At 46.9% G+C, this 21,309-nt stretch overlaps 1 protein-coding gene across 1 annotated transcript in view; it reads left to right on the top strand.

Moving 5' to 3' along the window:
- LOC307175471 (WD repeat- and FYVE domain-containing protein 4-like) overlaps positions 1 to 21,309 on the top strand; it is a gene marked incomplete at its 5' end in the record, with an annotated part of 227,684 nt that overhangs the window by 51,885 nt on the left and 154,490 nt on the right. The window contains 8 exons of the mRNA XM_079900580.1: positions 5,394 to 5,546; positions 9,608 to 9,681; positions 11,710 to 11,871; positions 12,480 to 12,571; positions 14,370 to 14,469; positions 16,381 to 16,586; positions 17,372 to 17,541; positions 19,656 to 19,781. Of these exons, the coding sequence (XP_079756706.1) occupies positions 5,394 to 5,546; positions 9,608 to 9,681; positions 11,710 to 11,871; positions 12,480 to 12,571; positions 14,370 to 14,469; positions 16,381 to 16,586; positions 17,372 to 17,541; positions 19,656 to 19,781 (1,083 nt within the window). The remainder of the gene's footprint in view (positions 1 to 5,393; positions 5,547 to 9,607; positions 9,682 to 11,709; positions 11,872 to 12,479; positions 12,572 to 14,369; positions 14,470 to 16,380; positions 16,587 to 17,371; positions 17,542 to 19,655; positions 19,782 to 21,309) is intronic.

Genomic DNA, 21,309 nt, shown 5'->3' with positions numbered 1-21,309 from the left:
TGACACCTCTGCCTCGTGCAAACCCTTCAGACACGTCCGGTCGTTGATACAATATCCCAACTCCTAAAGGCCTTTCTAACTGGCTACCAACCTGGCCTTCCAGCCCCACCTCCCACCCGGCCAGCGTTTCATACCCTACACTCCTGTGTCCTCAAATCCCGTGTGGTCATGGATCACTAAACACATAGTGTGACCCTGTGTTCCTGTGCCCATGGTTTGTTGATCATTTTTCCCAGGCACATTCCTCTTGTTTTTCCCAGGTGGAGCTCCAGTGGCAAGGGGTACATCTCCCTTGACCCCTGCACTGCCCATGTGGTCGTCTCCCAGCCTCTGTGGCACTGTGTGTATGCCCAGGTCTAACTGCTCTCATGCAGTGCTGTGATAATCACTCTGCTCATCTCCATCAGACTGTAATGGTCTAAAGCGCTGGGCTTTTCTTGTTCTTTGCCAGTGTATTACTGAGACCAGAAAGACTCAGTAAATATCTGGGGAATAAATGAATGTGTGTGGCCAGATTTATATCAAAATGCAAGTATTGAGGCTCCTGGTATATAACAGTTTTCTCTGATTATATTGTTAAAGGCAGTAGTAGTGGGATTTGTCCCAGTTCAGCACATGGATATCTGCTCTGGCTAGGGATTTTAATAATTACTGTGAGCATTTCTAAAAAGGCCCAAAGCAGTTCCTGCTCTCGTGGGTAGACCTAGAAGGATAAAATAAGACGAATACCAGAATAATTTCAGTACAAATCAAATGCAACAAGTGTCCGAGATTCTCTTCCAGAGCTACCACAGTCTCCGTGACCCAGTGGTTACCCTCCATCTTCCCAGAACCCTGGAGCTCCTAAGAGCTGGGCCCTGTTGTGTTCGCCGTTGTCTCCTCGCTGCCCACTGCAGGGCCCGGCACGTCGTGAGTTCTCAGTGAGCGCTTGTCGCATGAATGCAGTGCCTTGGGAGCGTTAATGTGCTCCAGGGCTGCCGAGGTGGCCGCGTCACGCTTGGTAGAGGAGTCACAAAGAGCTTCTTTAAAAAGAAAGGGGATCGGAGAAGGTCTAGAGGACTGGACTGGCTGAGCTTTTCAGAAAGAGATGGTAGAGGCAAAAAGTGGCCCTTGAATGGAATCTGTTTACTCAACACATATTGACTGAGCACCTCCTAAGAGCCAGGCAGTGTCAGTCTAGGGATACAGATGAATAAATGGGTTTAGTCCCTCCCTCCGTGGAAATTTCTGTCTGACTCAGTCTGTTTAGGCTGCTATAAAAGATACCATAGATGGGGTGGCTTAACAGCCACAGAAATTTATTTCTCAGAGTGCTATTTCTCAGAGTGAGAAATCCAAGACCACGGTGCTGGCAGATTCGGTGTCTGGTGAGGACCTACTTCCTGTTTCATAGACAACCATCTTTCTGCTGTGTCCTCACATAGCAGAAAAGATGAAGGAGCTCTCAGGGGTCTATTTTATAAGGATACTAATCCCACTCACGAGAGCTCCATCCTTACGACCTAATCATCTCCCAAAGGCCCTGCCTCCTAATACCGTCATACGGGCAATTAGGTTTCAATATATAAATTTTGAGGCGATACAGTCAGCCTACAACATTGTCTAATGAGGTAGAGAGAAAAATATTATCACGAGACAAGGACTCCCAAATAGTTTGAGTAAAGAACCCATCAGATTCAGAGATTCGTTGTACTTTTTAATGTGAAGGCAGAAGAAAAAATTTTAAAACTCTTATGGCTTACAATAGAAATATTTCAAAAATTTATGTATTTAGGGAAAGAGATAATGGTAGAGAGGTGGGAAATGGCAGGTTTGAGTAAAGAAACAAGATTATTATTACTATTTTTTGCCTTCCCTGACTACTCTTTATAAAACAGAACCCTCATCTCTTTCTAGACACATTTTCTTGCTTTGTTTCTTCCTAATGTGCATGCCTGTTTGGCATGTTGTATATGTACTTGTTGCCATGTTTGTGGTCTGTTTTGCCCCTAGACACAAGCCCCATGAGGACAGGACTGGGTTTGCTTGTTCATTGTTGCATCCTAAGAGCACATGGTAGACAGTAAGTGTTCAGTAATGATTTTTGGAATGAATCAGTGAATGAAAACAAGGGTCTTCAATTAACTGGCTGGCTCAGGAGTGGATTTAATCATTTTTTAGACGTTTACTCTGTATTTATCTGTTGGTTTGCTGATTGGAGAGCATAACCCTTCCTATCTGTTATTTCTATCAAACTTATTTATCATCCTCTTGTCAGACTAGGTGACATCCAGCCAAGTTTTATAAGATGGATTTTCATAACATGGTAAAGATAGAGGATGGTGTTCTAGATTAACATTATGAACACTTAAGGGATCCAAGATGGGTTCCTCGACATGGCTGGGAGGAAAGTACATTTGCAGGCAGGTGCACAGCCTAGATGGAGACGGAGGGAAGGGTCAGAGCCCTGCCACTCCAAGGAGCATGGATCTTATCTCAGAGGTGATGAGTAACCATTCATAGGCTTAGAACAGGGAAGTGGAATGAATGATGCTTTAGAATGACATTTGACATCTGTGTGGAAGATGGTTTGAAGGGTCAAGATCGGAGACTGGATAGAATCCAACATGATGTGAGACTGCATCCCGGATCTGGGGAGACTTGGAGTCTTTGTGAGCAGTCTTGGCACGTAGCATATGAAAACAGCCAGTGCTGTGCACCCAGAGTGCTGCCGACAGGAAGGAATAAGACATTTGGGACATGCTAAGTGTGAGGTGACTGTGAGACATCAAAGGTAAAATATCAGGTGGGATACCCAGCTCTGGAGTTCAGAAGGGCGTGCTTGGTGGGAGGTATAGATGTGAGAGTCATCAGTAGCATCATGATGGTATTTAATCTAAGGAAATTGATGAAATAGCCAAAGAAAAGGAGTAGTGAAAGGAGAGAAGAGGACAAAGGAGGAAGCAGTGAGGAACTAACCAGGTAGAGCTTGGAAATATGATGAAAACCCAACAAGGGAGGTTGAGAGGGAAGAAGGAAGAGAAAACAAAGAAATGCTTTGTCAAAGAATTTGAAAAATAAAGTGTTTTGAGAAGGTGGGCATAGTCAAACAATGCTAGATGCTGATAAATAATGCAGCAAACTAAGGACAGAGAAGTCCCTGTTGGACTTGGCACCTGGGAATCACTAGTGACCTTTCTAAGGCAGGTGGGCAGGAAGAGGCAGCAACCAGCAGAAGGGGGTTGAGAAGAGAATGTGAAGTGAGGATGTGGAGCCTGAGTGTGTTGATAGTGCTTTCTATTTTTTAAATTTCTTAAAATCTTTGGCTGTGTTGGGTCCTCGTTGCTGCGCAACGGGCTTTCTCTAGTTGTGGCGGGCGGGGGCTACTCTTTGTAGCAGTGCGAGGGCTTCTCATTGTGGTGGCTTCTCTTGTTGCGGAGCACGAGCTCTAGGCACGCGAGCTTCAGTAGTTGCAGCATGCCACGAGGCCTCAGTAGTTGTGGCGCTCGGGCTCTAGGGTGTTCAGGCTTCAGCAGTTGTGGCTTGCAGGCTTAGTCGCTCCACGGCCTGTGGGATCTTCCCAGACCAGAGCGCGAACCCGTGTCCCCTGCATTGGTAGGCAGATTCTTAACCACTGCACCGCCAGAGAAGTCCGATAGTGCTTTCAAGAAGTTTACCTACAAAGAAGAGTAGAGAAATGGGGCCCAAACTAGAGGGATTAGGGTTCAAGGGAAGGTTATCTTTAAAAGGAGAACTACTAGGGCATATTTGTCAGGAAGAAAGTGACAGAAGAGAGAAGGATGGATGAAGCTAGGAGAGAAGAGCTATCCCAAGGAGCAGGCGAGGGGTGGGTCCCAGAGGCCAGGTGAAGAGAAACCCTGCTTGTGACAGGAAGGAATGCAGTGCAGACATTTGTGGATCTGATGGTGGGGACATGAGAGTGTTCACGTCTGATGGGTTCTAAATTCTCAGCTGTGTACTGAGTCAGGTGGTGGAGGGTTGGGAGGCTGAAGGAGAGAGGAGAAGAGATGAGATCATCATCTTTAGGATGAGGAAAGCCAGCTTACTAAAAAAAGAGTTGGACTGCCAGGCCAAATTGAGTACTAATTTGACATTTGACACTATTAATGTAAAGTGAAACCAGTCAGCCTGAGTGACTTTTCTCAAGCAGCTTTCAGCCATCCTAATTATGTCCTGGTTGGGGAGTGGGGATATGCTGAAGAAGTGACTGGAACAGTCTGGAAAGATATTATTTTCTGATTACAATTGTCTCAGTCAGTTTGGGCTGCTATGACAGAATACTATAGACTGGATGGCTTATAAACAACAGAAATTAATTCTCTCACAGTTCTGGAGACTGGGAAGTCCAAGATCAGGGTGCCAGCATGGTCAGGTCGAGTGAGGACTCCCTTCAGGATTGCAGATGGCCAACTTCTCATTGTATCCTCACATGGCAGAGCAGAGAGAGGAAGAAAGCTCCCTTGTCCTCTTATAAGGGCACTAATCCCATCTGTGAGGGCTCCACCCTCATAACCTCATCTAATGCTAATTATATCCCAAAAGACCTGTCTCCAAATAGCATCATATTGGGGAATAGGGTTTCAAAATGTGAATTTGGGGAGGAACAGACATTCAGTTCATAACAACAAGTGAGACTTCCTAATGACACACTGGAAGAGTGTGTCTGAGAGGACAGGGAGAAGGGTGGACTGTGTCAGATACAGGCGTAGGGAATTGAGCTGTGGATGAGCTGAGCTGAGAATCCAGATGAAGTTGATGAGAACCCAGATGCAAGTGGATGGCGGGTCAGCCTGACTTTTGTGTGACTGAGGTCAACAGAGGCATGAGGCTAGGTGAGGTCCATCTCATTAGTCTCTGAGATGAGTGTGGGCCACTGGGATCCCAGTGCCTCCAACTCGGTATGGATGCTTGCGTGTTGCCAGTTTCCCAGGGCCTGGCACAGCAGAATGGCACGTCTGTTGGCAGCAGCCTGAAGTGAAGCTGATGTAACTGGGTTCGTGGGCCGGTGGTGGCTTCCTAGTGATATAGCAACATCTGTAGGATGGGTATGAATGTAGGATTCAGTAAAGGAAAATGAGAAGAATACTCAGAAATGTAGAAAGAAACCAGGAGAAGGTGGCATTCTGGAAATGTGTAAGATTCAGGAAGGAGCCGGGGGCCCACAGTGAGAGGTGAAGCCTCAAGTACAGAAAAGCAGACACTGGTGGGGAAGCAGCCCAGAAGTTGGTATATGTTTTCCTTCTGATAACAAGGGAATGGAAGAGGTAGCACCAGAGAGCGGAGCGCTTTCAGACTGGGCTGACCAAAGGTGCTGGTAGGAACAAGTGGGTGAGGGAGAAAGAGTGGTGACGATGCATTCATGAGTAAACTGCTTTGTGTTTTAACCTTTGCAGATAATGGCGTTTCTCCTGAGGAAAAAGACCTCTTTCCTAAACCATCGCATTTTTCAGCTGATCCTGTCTGTTGCCGGCACCGCAGAACTGGGCTTTGGGTCCTCTGCTATCACCAACATTGGTGTCTTCCAGCACATCCTCTGCAATTTCGAGGTAAACTGGAGACTGGTCACTAGCCCTAAAGGAACAGGTGTGTGATGGTACAGAAAGCCTGGAGCTTTCTCTAAACCCAGCAGGTCAGCTTCCTTGATGGTCAAGATGGTAGTGAGAGAGAAAACTGACAGGGCTTTGGATTTCAGAGGCCTTGTTTAATAATTAACTCCTACCACCAATGGGCTGTGTGGCCTCGGGCACGTCTCTTGACTTCTCTGAGTTTCAGTCTTCTCATGTGTGAAAGGGAGACCATCTCCTCTCCCTCACAGGCTGGTGTGGGAGCCAAATCAGATAGTATCTGGAAAAGGATTTTAAAAGTGTAAGCTTCCATATATAAGAAGGATTTTAAAACATACCAATTCCGTTGGATGGTGCCTTGCTGGTTATAAATGTTCCTTTAAAGGGATGAGTGAGAGATGCTGAGGGCACACCTGAGGCTGAGTGAGGAGTCCTGCACAGACCTTTGGGTGGATAGATCCATTCCCGAAGCACTGTTTACTGAGTGCCCACTAGGGTCAGGTGCTGGTGTGTTCTGGAGACATGGTGATACCCATGATGAGGCCCTGCACGCAACAATGGGGCCCAGGACACGACAGAGGTGGTGCTACAGTGTGCTGGGTGCCGGTGAGGGAGGCACAGGGCATCTGGGGAGTGGAAGGAGAGGACAGTCAGCTCAGCAGATCCGGGCTCTGGGGCTGAGTTTGACAGAATGTGTTCAATGGGGGAATATTTCAGGTGGAGTGGGTGCTATTTGCTCACGTGTGGGGGTGAGAGCAACCATGGGGATTTGAGAGCAGGGGGCTTGGGGCACCTGTGGGGATGCTGTTGCAGGTAGAGGTGAGGCTGGAGGGGGAGGGAGAGAAGACAGCGGGGGATGGTAAGCTGCAGGGCGCACACTTTAGCCGGTACACACTGCAGTCCATGGAAGTATTTTAAAAACTGTTTATTTTAATTAAAAAATAATATGTGCTTGTTATAGAATATTTTAAACTACAGAAAAATGGAAGAAAAACTCCTCTTTCTGAGACCCAGATGACTGTTGTTAACTTTGAATGCATCCCTTTTTTTGTACTTTCTATGCATAATATATGTATTTTTTAAAAATCATAGTCGTGATCATAGTGTAGGTATTATTTCTCCCAGCTTCTTTCATGAGCTAATCTTGATACCAGAACCAAAAAAGGATAGTATGGGAAATGAAAAAGTACAGGTCAATCTTACTCATAAATAAAAGCTACAAAAAACCTAAATGAAATACTATCTAATTGGACCAGGCCAGGATGAACACCCAAACCTGGATCTGCAGATAGATGCAGGGCTTGTGGGGGAATCCAGCGAGGCCTGCGATACGGGCTTCCTGTGCACAACGGGGAAGCAGATACGCACAAATGGCTTTACCACCCTGGTAAACAAGACGGCATGCCTTGGCAGCACTGCTGCCCCTTCCGAAATGCTGCGGCCGTGCTTGGGCAGCTTGGCTCCACATCGTTGCCATCAGCCCAGCCCAGGAATGACCCAAGCAGGAAGCCACCAGGCTCCCACTGCCTGTTCCTCCCTGAATAAACTTACCCCTCAGCTGAGCCAGTGCTTTTTCACTGCGGTTAAGAAAATAGGCAACCAATAAAAACAAGCAACAAGATGCTAAAAAACCACACTAAAACAAAATGAAATGAAATAAAATTTTTAAAAGATCGGGAGGAGAGAATTTCAAAAAGAAGAAGAGTTTCCCCAGTGTCTGCCTACATCAGGTGAAGTAAGGGCAGGGCTGTGTGGGTTGTGTTTGGAGGTCACTGACGGGCCCAGTGAAGAGTAAATGGTGGGGTCAGACATGAGGTGAAGAGCAGGGAGGAGGCGGGAAGGAGACAGTCAGTGGGCTTTTGAAGAAGAAAAAGAGAGAGAAGAAAGTAGATGGAGGAGCGTTTCAGAACTTAGATAGGAGACTTGAGCAGTGAAAAAGGGGTGGTTAAAATACCAGTGTGAGAATCAAACTGACAGGACAAGTCCTTCAAGGAAAGGGAGGGTTTGGAGACCAGAGAGTGGGTTACGGGAGCAGGTGCGTGATCCTTGATGCTGGGTGTGCGGCAGGGAGGGACAGGAAGTTGAGAAGCTGGAAGGGACAGGAAGTCGAAGTCATGCGTGTCTTAGGCTTGTGGTCTCAGAAGAGGCCACCTCTTTCTGAGAGTGAGGTGGTCCCAGGGGTGGGGAGAGAACAGAATTTGATATTCGAACAAATTTAAGCCAGACATCTCAATGCAGTCTCTCGTACAGGGGTTATGTGACACAGGATGACAACCGCAGGATTCAATTATGCATGTTTCCCAAAATTCAGACAGTTGGTATTATATAAAATAATTTCTAAAACAGCTAGGCAACCTCAAATGTGCTGTGGCAACTTCTTATTGTTCTAAAGCTCTGGAAAAGGGAACGGGGGGAGGGGTATTGTTTCGTGGGAAGGGTAAGGGGTTCTGCAGGGTTCCTGTCTTACTTTCTCAGCTCTTCCAGCTCCCGACACAGAGCCTGCTGTATCAGTTGCTCATGATTGCCTTCGTGAATGAATGAATGAATTCCAAGCATGCAGAGCTCTTGGCACCCTCTCGAGTATGTTGGGATGCCACGTCTGGCTACCCCTGCCTCCCTCCCACAGCAGCTCTCTTAGATGCCGCTGCCCCACCTCTGTGTGTCCTCGGCAGGGGCCGTGCTTACGGGAGCTGGAAGTCTGTCAGCCTGTTTCTGGCGTAAGAGTAATCCACTTAGCTTACTTTGGTTTACTTTGCATTCACTCTTTTAAAAAATGTCATGGATCCTTATTAAGTGCCCACTACATGGCACGTGTGATGCTGGGCCCTGGCGATTGGGGAGGGACAGTCTCTGCCTTCCTGATAAACTTATGTCCGCTGAGACTCTTCTGTTTTCCCCAGTAAGTAAAAGGATGGCGCCATGGCCACCGGCTTGGTTCAAGTGAGGTTGATTATTGACCCTCTGGGTCACTGCCTGCAGGAGATGCCTGTAGGGGAACACAGAGAGGAGGCAAGAGACTGGGCTTCATGGTCAGACTGCCCAGGCTTTGAAGTCAGTCTCTGCCAATTAAAAGCAGTGGGGCGCCAGACAAGTTACTCAGTCTCTCTGAGCCTCACTGTTCTTACCTACTAAACGCAGATAATGATATCGTTTTAGGACTTTGTATGATGCTTCTTGCCGCAGGCAAATGGTATCACTTGTAAGTGTGAGCTCTTTTTGCTGCTGTATGAGTGCACTCTTATAATCCTACATCTGAACCTTATAGATTCTGGGCCTTAGGAAATGTCAGCATTTAGATGAGAAACAGTAGAGCTCTCTAAAAGGAAGTAGAAATGAGGCATGAAGGCACACCATTCTGCCCCAGAAGGATGGGGAGCAGCTGCATTTTGTTTACAATGAAGAAAGCAACCTGAGGGATAAAGTTCACTCTCAGAATCTCAGTGCATTTCACACTTACAGTTCTGTTTACAGGAGATGGGAACATGGGCTGTGCTGCAGGTTCTGTAGATAGGGGAACTGAAGAAACTGCATGCACAAGTTGCTACAGCATAAAACCTGAGAGGTGGGACTCAGCTTCTAATTCCAGTCCTATCACTTGCGGGTGGTGAGGTACCTGTCACTCAGTGGTCTGTCTCAGCCTGTCTTTTCACATCTCTGAATTGGGAGCACTGGTATTTGCCTTGTAGGATCCAATGAAAATGAGATGTTGTTTGGTGTGTGGACACAGCAGGTTGCAGGGCCCAGGGTGGGACACACGTAGGAGATGGTTAGTGCAGGTGTCCTTGGTCAGCATCTAGACCCACAGTGAAGCTCCAGAGAGCAGCAGAGATGGGGACGATAGGAATTGGTGTTTGCACTTGCCCCTGGCGGAGGTGCCCTCTACTTTCTAGCTGTCAGGAGAGCTAGTCTGATTCCAGAGCTGGGAAGCTGTGTTAGTGATTCCAAGTCAGAGGAGACCACGCCCAGCACCGTACCTGCTCACGCTGCCTGGAAACCCTTCTCTCCACACACCTGGGTTTCAGTGTGTTTGTTCTGTCTTCTAGCTCTGGATGAATGCTGCGGACAACTTGGAGCTCTCCCTCTTTTCCCATCTTGTGGAAATCCTTCAATCACCAAGGTAAGCTGGGCTTTGGCAGCCTGGGGGTACAGTCAAAGGCTTCATGCCAAGAACAGGGACTGAGAGGATAGGACAGCCGGTGGTTCAGCAACCACGGCCTTCTCCCTCCCAGAGCACTGGGTCCCCGGGTGGTAGCATGTCTGTCTTAGTCTGCACAGCTGCTATAATGAGAATACCGTAGACTGGGTGGCTTGCAAATCACAGAAATTGATTTCTCACAGTTCTGAAGGCTGGAAGTCTAAGGCCAAGGCTCTGGCAGATTCAGTGTCTGGTGGGGACCTACTTCCTGGTTCATAGTTGGCTGTCTTCTCACTACAACCTCACATGGCAGAAGGGGTGAGGGAACTCTCTGGGGTCTCTTTTATAAGGGTGCTAGTCCCATTCATGAGGGCTCCACTCTCATAACCTAAGCATCTCTCAAAAGCCCCACCTCCAGATACCATCACACTGAGTGTCACTTTTTGAATTAGTCAGGGCTCTTTTGATTGCAAGTGGCAGAAATACAACTCAAACCAACTGAAGGAAGGAAGAAAGGGAGGGAAAAAAGGAAGGTGGAGAAAGGGGAAATTTATTGGCTCATACAGTTGACCGAGGCAGAGCTTCACATGTTGTCTGGGTGATGCTCATATTACTTTATCTGAGATCTGTCCCTGGTCTCACCTGTGCTTTCTTCTGTGCTAACTTCATTCTGGCTGGGCATCCTCACAGCATGTCCTCTGTCCAGCACAGTCGGCAGACAGGGCTTCTTTTTCACTCGATAGTCCTAGCAATAGGATGGAGTCTCACGGGGCCATCTTGGGTCACGTGGCCAGGCAGCATGACTTCCCCTCTGGAGCGGGTGGAGGGGAGTTAGGAAGAGGTAATTCCCAAGGAAAACCAGGGATGAGAATTTGGGGGAAGGGAGGCAGGGGTGCCAGCCTATCAATCCACCTCCTTCCTCACAAATAAAGCTGTTCACACACACCCCCACCTGCCTCCTCACGTGTCACCTCTTCTGGAGAGCATTAGGACCTCGGTGTTTTGAATGTATTTGCCGCCATCTTTTCATGCAGCCGTTCATGATGGCCTATCTATTATAAACCCACTCCATTCCATACCAGTTCTCAGTGCTAGAAGTTCAGAGAAGCACAAGACATAGCCCTGTGGTGGAGGAATACAGAAGAGCAGGCTACTCAGTGCTGTGATTCGAAAGAGCACAAAGGACAGTGGGGTCTCATAGGTGATGAATGCACATCTTCCCATCGAGCCCATGAGAGCAAGTCACACGCAGGACTGGGCTGGTTCTGCCTCTTTTGTGTATCAGAGATGTGGCACTCGGCAGAATTCAACACAGTAGTGCTGAAAAGACAGTTCAAGAAGGAGCAATCCACCCAGACTCGTTCTCCTCCACCTTTATTTTCTTTCTCACTTTCCACTTTCTTTCTGTACCTGTTGTTTTCTAAGAGACGGACACTCACCCTGGAAGCTGTTTTCTTTGGGGGAGTAGAATTTACTGGAAATTGTATTCGCGATTATCCTAAGGAGGGAGTGCAGAGGCTTGAATTCTGTCTCTCTCCCCCTTGGACTCTCAGCGGCGTGTTCATCCACTTTGTGGTTTGGGGTGGGCAGGAAGACGCACACCCAGATGGGCTCGCGGAGGCCCGCGCTCCGGCTATTGGGAAGTGCTCCGTGGTCACACTCCAGTCTGCTCTCTTTGTTCTGAGTTTTCTGAGACCAGCATTAGTTTTCCCTGAGGCTTGGAATTTAAAAGTCAATAGCTGGGGTTGTCTTTGAAGGCAGTTTTCAGGGGTGGGGGCGTGAGGGGGTGGAGGGGTGGAAGGGCACCGGGAGGCTCATCTCCGAGCGACTCTGGCACTGGGCAGACACGTATTCGATGGGTGTCTGACAGCATTTTGACGAGTTGCCAGGAGCGCATCGGAGTCAGAGGGCCACGGAGCAAGCCCAGCCTGTGGAACCTTTTAGCAGAAACATAGCAAATTTGGTTCATTCCAGTAAAAGCTTTTACTGCCTCTCTCCTGGGCTCGCCAGGGAAGGACCCCGGAATGCTGAAGTCGCTCACCAGGCGCGGCTTATTCCCAAGCTCATCTTCCTCTTCAACGAGCCAGGCCTCGCCCCCTCCAAGATACCCACCATCATTGCCATCCTGGGCTGTCAGCTGAGGGGCCACTTCAGCCTCCAGGACTTGCACAGGTACTGCGCCAGGTCCCCAGGGGGAAGGGCAGAGCCTCGGGGCTGTTTAATGAGGGAACGTAGGCGCCAGCTCTCCCCGACCATGCTCAGCCCAGCAGCACTGCCCCTTCAATGCGGCAGCAGGTTCTCTTTCCTTGGAACCTCCTAGGAGTTTCTCTGTTCAGGGCGGAGAGCTGAAAAAAGGGGTGGGTCTGCTAGACTCCCCAGCGGGGCTGTGTGTTCACTGCTCCCTGGTGCTCGGACACACCTCGTGTGCCAAGAACTCCAGAAATTCCGTGAGCACAGGCATCCTCACCGACCAACAACCCAACATGCCTGCCTTTTGCAGACTTCCCAAAGGATAGTGCCCTCTGGCAGGACGTTTCACCTTTTCTGTCCTCACCACTGTTCGTTCTGTTGAGCTGGCAGAGCCAGAGCTAGCTGCTCTGATGAATCCTGACAGATCTGAGAAGTCTTTGGAAATATCCCATTGATCACAGAATAACACGATTCCCCTCAAACCCTCCCTTGAAGCCGCATTTAGGTGGATCACTGTAGAAAACCTTCAGGTGTGTTTAGGAGACGGGCTGAGCCCACATTTGAGCGTGTCCTTCTCTTTCTGTCTTAAGAATCGGGCTGTTTGTTGTGTACACCCTCAAGCCTTCATCGGTGAACGAGAGGCAGATCTGCATGGATGGAGCCCCGGACCCCTCCGTGCCTGGTGAGAAGACCTTTCCCAGACGCCAGCCTGAAGGCAGCAAGACAACCCCCATGACGGCCCTGAGAGGAACATGCAGTGGGGCCATTGTGCATGCAAGGCTGAGGGGGAGGAGGGGGAAGGCACCCACAGCCGAGCTGTTGTTCCCACACGGTGGCTTATGAGGTCACAGCTCTATGATTATGGTCCCGAATAAACGCAAATTGTATGTGCTTCCTTCACAACCTGGAATGGCTTCCAAGGCCTCCAGGATAATGCTCAGTTCCCTGTAGACCAGCAGGTGGGAGCCTTCATGCCCCAGCCCTTGCCTTGCTCCCCTGATGCGCCCCAGCTTCAACACTCTGAAGCACGTACACGTCCTAATGTGTGACGGTCCGCCCGTCCATCCATGCTCTGCAGGTGTTGTTCGCTCTGCAGGAATGCCTCCCTTGCCCCGCCCCCACCCCATCTCACCCTGCTAGACCAGCCGTTCCCAGTCCCACAAGCCAGGTGAAGTCATCTCTTCTTTGCTTCTACAGCCCTTGCGTTTAATCTCGTGCAAAGGTCTGTGATTTGTTTCTTTGAGTCTCTCTCTCCCTAACCAGACTCAGAACCACAGCTACATCGTGTTCCAAATTCCCTCTGTTAGGGCAAATGTGAGGGGGACAACTACTGACTGCTTTGCCCTGGGCCCTCTGGATCTGCTGTGTCCAAGATGGGAGCCTCTAGCTGCACATGGCCATTTAAATTTAAATTCTAATTAATCGAAATGAAATGCAATTAAAAATTCAGTTCATCAGTCACACTAGCCTTGTCCCAAGTGCTTGATAACCACGTGAGGCCAGTGGTTACTGCATTGGACAGGACAGATAGAGAACACTTTTACCGCAAAAGATTCTCTTAGATAGTGTTACTCAATCCAGATAAATTATCTCTTATCCTTAGATCAAGCCTGAAAAGTAGGAATTATTATTCCCATTTTACAGATGAGAAAACGGAGGCTCAGAGAGATTAGGACCTTAATGAGAGATGGGGCCAGAATCCAAATAGAGGGGACTCTGACTCCGGTTCTCCAAGCTGCCTCATCAGTTCTATTTCTACAGCATGGTGGGTGTGCCCCAAATTGGTGGTAAAATAACTGGCTAACCAAGGGGTAAAATGAATGGATAATGAGACAACAGTGTACTGTTTCGTCAACCCTTCTTCTCATAGGGACTCCATGCTAAAACTTTTATCTCACTAAACATCTTCTATTAAGACAATATTTACATGGCCTTCAGGGTTATAATAACACTTCAGAAGTAAAGTTTCTTCTTCCGTTGGAACCATATACCTCTTGCTACAATTCAAGCTCTAATTTTAGTGCAACATAGACATGCCAAAGGTCTAGCCTAGAAACAGATTGAGAGCAGGAACTCAGATCAAGGATCACAATCTTCACTTCTTTGCCCCCAGTGCCTTGCATAATGCCCAGCATGTAGTAGGTGCTCAGGAAGTGTTGCAGCCTATGATAATTTAAAAAATTCCTCTACTGGAAGGAGAATTTGACCTTATCATTTTTAGGATTTTTTTTTTTTTGGTGAGGGGTGGTGATTGGGGAGCATCAAAAACATCTCTAGTTAAAGGGAACTTTAGGAACATTTCCTGAAATTCTTTTTAAGCATTGCATGGAAATCTAGAACTGAAAGCCAAAATTTCAAGTCCCATCCATGTCTCAACTCCTGGGAGAACTAAGCATTTGGTGAATATGATTGCTTACTGCAGCAAATATTCTGTCTCTTTACATCTGTTTTTTCTCAAATCTGAATTTTCTTTTTTGTAGCTGGAAGTCAAACATCTGGAAAGACAATCTGGCTCAGAAACCAGTTGCTGGAGATGCTGCTCAGTGTAATATCTTCTTCCCGACTTCATCTGTCCTCTGAGTAAGTAGCTCCAGAAAGAGTGATTTGGCATGAGGCTGCTTCATACAGAGTGCGTATTAAAACCTTTTCTTAATGAAACGTTTAGCATCTCTGAGTTGGTTTTCTGCACTAGTCAGAAAGAAAATTATATTTTCTCCACCCAATAATGCAGACCTTGCCCTAAGATATTCTGATGCAAATGTTAAATGGGCATGAGTAACTCAAAACAGATTTGGTGTAATTACAATAAACGCTTTTTGTCACCATTGCTATAGTGTCATTGTTATTGTTTTGGCAGTTGTGATAATTACCGATTTTGATGTCCTATACTTGGCAGACAATAGAATGGAGAAATGGTTAGCCTAAATAACATCTATCAAGGAGAAGGTTTGCCAAATTCTTCTGCTCTTTACTGTCATTTAGTTATTTTTCCAAGTTGGAAAAAGAAGTATCTGCCTTCAGTTAACTTTCAAAAACAAAGTGTAATCATAAAATTCCATTAACTCTCTCCGACTCCCTGCTTTATCTGAGCTCTGGAGTCATTAATTCAAGAACTATTTGTTGAGTACCTCCTGTGCGCCAGACGCCATTCCTCCCTCTGAAAACGCAGTGCTGAGAAGGAAAGTCTGGATCCTTACTACTCTCACTGAGTTGACATTTTAGTGTGTTTGGGGCAGGGAAGAATCAGGGTGGGGAGTTACCCCTCAGTAAAACGGCCTTTCAGATAGTGCTTAAAAAGTCTTTACGTGTCTAAAATCAAAGCATGGTAGAACTGGAAGATGCCTTTTCATTTTTTTGAAAAGGAATGTATAGTGTAGTGCTTAAGCACCTGGGCTCTGACAGCTAGACCTCCTGGGTTCAAATCCCAGCTCTGTCCCCCAGGCACCTCCGGGAGGTTACCTAAGCCTGCCCTCTATGCCTCTCTTCTACTCATCTTTATGAGGATTAAGATAGTAGCTGCCGTAGATGGAAATTAATAAGTGGCTAGCTCTGAACATGGTGCCTGGGATACTATAAATACTCCATCAGCTAACCACCATCACCATCACCACCACCATTCTCATTACCATCATCATCACTACCACCAGCATCCTCCTCCTCCTCATCATCCTCATGAAGGAAGATGACCAGAGCTCATCAAGAGCTCTGCCAAAGCCATCCAATTAGCAAACGGAGACACGACTAGAAGAGAAGATGGTCTCTTGACTCCTAGTCCTGGTGGCCACGCCCTCACCATGCCTCATCTGGCAGCACGTGCTGAGAACTCTGCCCAGCCAGGATGGATCCCTCCCTGGCTCGCACGGGGCTGAGGCCTTTGCTGAACCATTGCCCCTGAGGATGGGCTTCCCATCTCCCTGCCCTCCCTTTCCCTCTAGCAAGTCTGTATTCTCTAGACTCATCGTTTTAAAATTCATTTTTGAAAGTGACAGTTAAACATGTATTTTTTTGTCTGAGCCAATAAAGGTGCATAAATATTGGGCTATTCCATTTAGATTAGTTTTGAACAGTGTGTTTAAAAAGGGAGTTCAGTAACCATTATGTGTTTTATGTGACTGCATTGATGTAATTAGATGGGTGGCCATTCAGACACTGTGTAGGCAGGAATATTAGTGAGTAGGGCTATCAAAGGGCCTGCATATTTTTACAGCTATTGGTACATAGTTTCCAACTGCTTTCAAAAGCTTTGGCCAACTTACACTTCAGCCATTAATAGGCAAATTCATCTGTTTCACAGCAACCTTGCCAGCATTTTATTTTACCGATCTTTTAAAGTGTAGCATGTACTTTGCTAAGTGATATCCAGATATGAAACTTAACTTGCCTTTTCTACGTGACTAGTGAAGCTGAACGTTATTTGAATTTTCTGGACATGTCCTTTGCTTATGGGCTGAGAGGTAATTTTAGCATTTATTGACCCCCTTCCCCCCGCAGGACAAAGGAAGAGATGTTTCTGAACCTGGGGCCCGATTGGTTCCTGCTGTTCGTGCAGGGCCATGTGCACCCCAGCACAGTGGTGCTGGGATTGAAGCTGCTGCTGCACTTTTTGTCAAACCCCTCCCTCCGTGGGCGATTTAAAGATGGCCTGTCTGCGGGGTCCTGGGTGGAACGCAGCTCCGAGGGCGTGGACATCATGATGGGTGAGTGTGTGGTCATCTCCAGGAGGCAGGGTGCCTCCTGTGGTCTGTGAGTGAGGACCTGCCAGGACTTGCTTGGGGCTTTCACAGCTCCGTGCTGTAGGATCACCTTGACCCTGACCCCTTCCCTCCCATCAGCCCCAGCCCCCTCTGAGTTCCTTTTTAGGATCCCACCATGGCCTCACTGCTCTTCAGATGCTGGGGGTTTCTTCCCGTTCCTCAAAGCCTCCTTAGCTCTTTCCCTCCTCCTGGGATGCTTCCCCCACCCTCAGTACCAGCATGGCTCTCCTGTTTGATGGGGATTCATCCTTCAGCTCTTGATTCAAATGTTCCTCTAGGAGAGTCCCGTATGGATTAGGGCACCTCTGTTATACTCTCTCTCTTTTTTTTTTTATAGTGCTTATCATCGTTTATACATATTTACCTAGGTATTTAATTCTGTAAAGTCTGTCCCTCCCACCACATTGTAAGTAGTTGATAAAGGCCTGGGGTTCTGTATATTTTGTCAAAACACTATGTTCTTATTGCGTAATACAAAGAGGTCTTGTTGCCTCTAAGGTGGTAGGCACCAAATAAGCATCTGATTTTGAACGAATGAATGAGCATGTCAGGAATAGGAAAAATTCTTGTTGAGCACTTTCTTGTGCTCCAGTATGTATGACATATATTTCCATCTGGCATCTCTGTGGGATGGGTGGGTGGTAGGGGATTCCTTTCTGCGCCCACCTTGACCAGAAGCAACAGCAATTTTTCTCAATTGGATTTTGTGCCCCTCTCCCTGATAATAGATAACCTGAAGAGCCACCCTCCCACGCCTGACCAGAGCCCCTGCCTGCTTCCTGGGTTCCAAGTCTTGAGTGACTTTCTGGCCCACCATGTTCATATTCCGGAAGTCTACCTCATCGTGTCCACCTTCTTCCTACAAACACCACTTACAGAGCTGATGGACGGGCCCAAAGTAGGTTCTTGGGGTTCCTGGGATGGAGTGACACACTTGGCTTTCTGATTCTGTATGACCAAGGCAGGTCCCTAAGACTCCCCCCACTTCCTCCATGTTTTCCAGCTTTCGTCCTGACCCACTTCCTTCCCTAGCAGTCCCCACCCCTGGCTACCTTTTCAAATACCCTTCACTTCTTCAGCCTCTGCCTCTCATGTCCCTCCCAGCAGGTCTCTGTTTTTATCAGTTCCTCTTTGAAGTCTTTCTCCTTCTGGGCACAGCTAGAGAAATCACACGATGGCGGGGGCAACATGGGGAGGTGAATTGCTCCCATAACAGACATAGAACCTCAGTTTATGTCCTCCAAAGAAACATGTCCCTTTACCTTAGTAATGCCCCTGCTATTCCCCTGCGCTCTAGCGTGACCCTTACATGCCCGAACCTTCTGGCCCGCAGACGCCCTTTGCTCAGATGACTTATGTCATGGTAGGAGTAGAGGCCCCCATGAAGGGGGCACTGCCTCAGGACCCCACCCTCCACCACTTGTATATTCCATGACCCTCTTGATCACCTTCTCTCCACTGTTGCTGGAAGAGCAGCTATTCAGGGCTGGTCTGGATTCCTTCCACTCCCTTCCCGAGTGACCTCACCCCTTATTATCCCTTCTTCTGTATTTTCGGCATCTCTTTCTACTGACTCTTGCCTCATAGACCATAAGTATGATAAATTATGTCCCACCTAAAACCAGAAGCTGCCCCCTTGACTCACACTCTTGATCAGCTCCTGTCCTGTTTATCACTCTCCTATTTTTCCTTGGCCAATTTTCTCCAAAGAGGAGTCTACACCCACTGTATATACCCTCTCACCAGCCTCTCGTTCACTAACTCACCGACCTGAACCAAATCCAAGGCTTCACTGGCTCCTGTTCCTGTGGGATCACGTTCAGAGTCCCCCAGCCAGCATCAAGACCCTTCCTGATCGGACGTCTCACTTGTCTGCCCAGCCCAGCTTCCTTTCTCGATGGCCCTTTGTGCTGTGATCCTCCTGAGTCACCTCCCCAGTAAGACCAGCTGCTTTGTCCTTGCCTGCCCTGGGCCTTTAATGAGCCCTTTCTCCCGCCATCACCTGCCTGGAAAGGTGTCTTCCCTCAATTCTCAGCTCAGATGCCACCTCCTGCTTGGACTCCCCAGACAACAGGAACCATTCCTCTTTGGGCCTCATCATGCATTCGCCCTTGCCTCATACGGCACCAGCACATTTACATCTGCTTCTCTCCTTAGATACCGAGCACCGCAAAAATACACCCCGCCTCTTACTCACCTTCCTGGGCACCTGACAGACAGACTCAGAAATTGGTCTTTGCTCTTGATAGAGTTGAGTTAAACTGCACTGAATTGACATGGGTGGAGGGGCACCTCTTTGCAAACAGAGGGCTGAAAAATTCACCTCTCGTACACCCTTATATTTGACCTATCTCAATCTTGGTATATGCTACTAGTATTAGAGATCACACTTCAAAATAAAGTTCTTAATATGCTGTACTAAGTTAATCAAAACCCTATATTTTTATTTTTCCAAGACTGTATTGCAGGAAACAAACATTTGCTGAATGTCAGGACCCGTGATAGATGTTTTACATATTTTATTTTCCTTGATATTTATAGCAATCCCATGGGGCAGATAATGTAATTTTCATTACACAGAGAAGGAAACTGAACTGCCAAGAGGCTGAATAGCTTGTGTAAGCCCAGTTTTTAAAGAGGCAAAGCCAGATCATCGTGCTTCTCAACCCCATGTTCTCTCTGTTGCACTCTGCAGTTGCCCTAAAGCCTTTGAATTTGTCACATTTTCTATAATCTCATTTATAAAAATTCATTAAAATTGATTGGGAGATTGAGTATTTGTGATGTCAGACCAAAAGAACTAAGTTTCGATACAAGTTGCTGGTGGGTCTTCAGCTCCATCTTGGAGGTGTGCATTTCCCTTATACCCCGTTAGTGGGCTGAAGCTCCCTGAATGGGCCAGCCACCTGGGCTGTTACTGGGGCCCCTGGGAAATGCCGTGTGCTGGCTGGAAAGCCGGTCCCCTTGCTGCGTAGCCACAGGTCTCTTTACATCCCTTGCCTCCTCTTTCAGGACAGCCTGGATGCCATGCTTCAGTGGCTCTTGCATAAACACCACAGGGAAGAAGTCCTCCGGGCTGGGCTGTGCACTGAAGGTGCCCTGCTGCTCCTGGAGATGCTGAAAGCCACCATGAGCCAGGTGAGACCCATTCCCCACATGCCGAGAGGGGGCTCTGAAGGGAAAACAAGCTCAGAAAAGTCAACCTTGATTTTTCCCAGCAGCTTCCCAGTAGTGCTGATAATTTGCAGGTATTATTCAGAAATCTCGATAGAAGAGGCAAGGTGATAACTTAGGTGCTCAATGGGAAGCCCAACCTAATTGTCCCCAGTGGAGTTTATGGGCTCTTGCCAGAAGACACCTGTTTTCCATTTGTTTAAACATTTGACTTTCTTCACTGGGAGATTTAACGACTCCAGTCAAAGGGAACATTTCTGAGCAACTGCTTTAAATCGGGAGCTTCAGGGACCCTGTGGAGGGGGAAAAGGGGTCTCTGCCCTCAAGGAGCTCACCTGTACCGGGACAGGTGGGCCTCTCGAGTGAGGGACCCATGAGGTAGAGAGACCTGTCTTAGAGAAGACAGATGCCCACCTGCTACAGACATGACATGGAGAGCCTTTGATTCAGGCTTTCAAGGCCCACCCTGAATGACATGGCCCACCTTGAATGACATGGCCAAACTGATGAAGATTTCATAGTTGAGTTCTTTTGCGTTTATTATCACTGAAATTGATAGCATTTTCATATGCTTATTAACCATATCTATTTATTTTACTGTGAATTGCATGTTTCACCTTTTGCCAACTTTTCTGTGTGTATGTTGATAATGCTTGGAAAGTATAGGTCAAACTTTTTGCTCTTTTTAAAAACAGGAATGTACTTAATTTTTATTAAATACTCTTTTAGCATATAATTAGATGATCAGATGGGTTTTTCTTTTAAACATTTACCTCTGATGAATTATATCAATAGATTTCCTTGCATTCTTGCAAAGATCTCACTTTGTCACTCTGTTCTTATTCATTTAGCATACTTCCTTATTCTGCTTGGAAATATTTAATGTATGATTCTGCATTCATATTTATAAGTGATATTATGTTGTGGTTTTCTTTATGTTATATGTTGTCAGGTTTTGATATCAGCATTATACTAGCTTTACTAAAAAAAGACTTCTCTCCTTTCTTTTTATTCAAGGTGATGTTAAATCCATGACTCATATTATTTAAATTGTTCCTATGAAACTTCTTGGGCCTGAATTTTTCCCATTATTGCCTTGCTTAGGCTTTTAAATGTCTCCTTCACCTAGTTTAGGTAATTGGTAGTTTTAAAAATCTTCCCATTTATTCAGTTTTCACGAATGGTCTCTTTTAATTCATTTAATTTTCTGTGTGATTACTTCCCTCTTCTTCTTAATATGTAAGTCCATGCTCTCTCTTCACTTCACCCATTACTTAAGGAGCTGAGGACTTGTGGATTTGTAAAGAACCAACTTTGGATATATTTATCATTCCCCTCATTTTTTTCTGGCTAGTTCTAAAATTTTGATATTTGACGTCTTAATTTTTTGTTGTTTTCTAGAGTTTCTGTGATTGCAGATTTAAAGACCTTTTTGATTCATCTTTTTCAGTGCCATGTAGTTGAATTTTTTGTTTTCTTTTATTGTTGTTAT

This window comes from Stenella coeruleoalba (genome assembly GCF_951394435.1).
Source record: "Stenella coeruleoalba genome assembly, chromosome: 16".
Lineage (NCBI taxonomy): Eukaryota > Metazoa > Chordata > Mammalia > Artiodactyla > Delphinidae > Stenella > Stenella coeruleoalba.
Note: the sequence above shows the minus strand (reverse complement) of the source record. Positions and strands in the feature narration are given on the sequence as shown.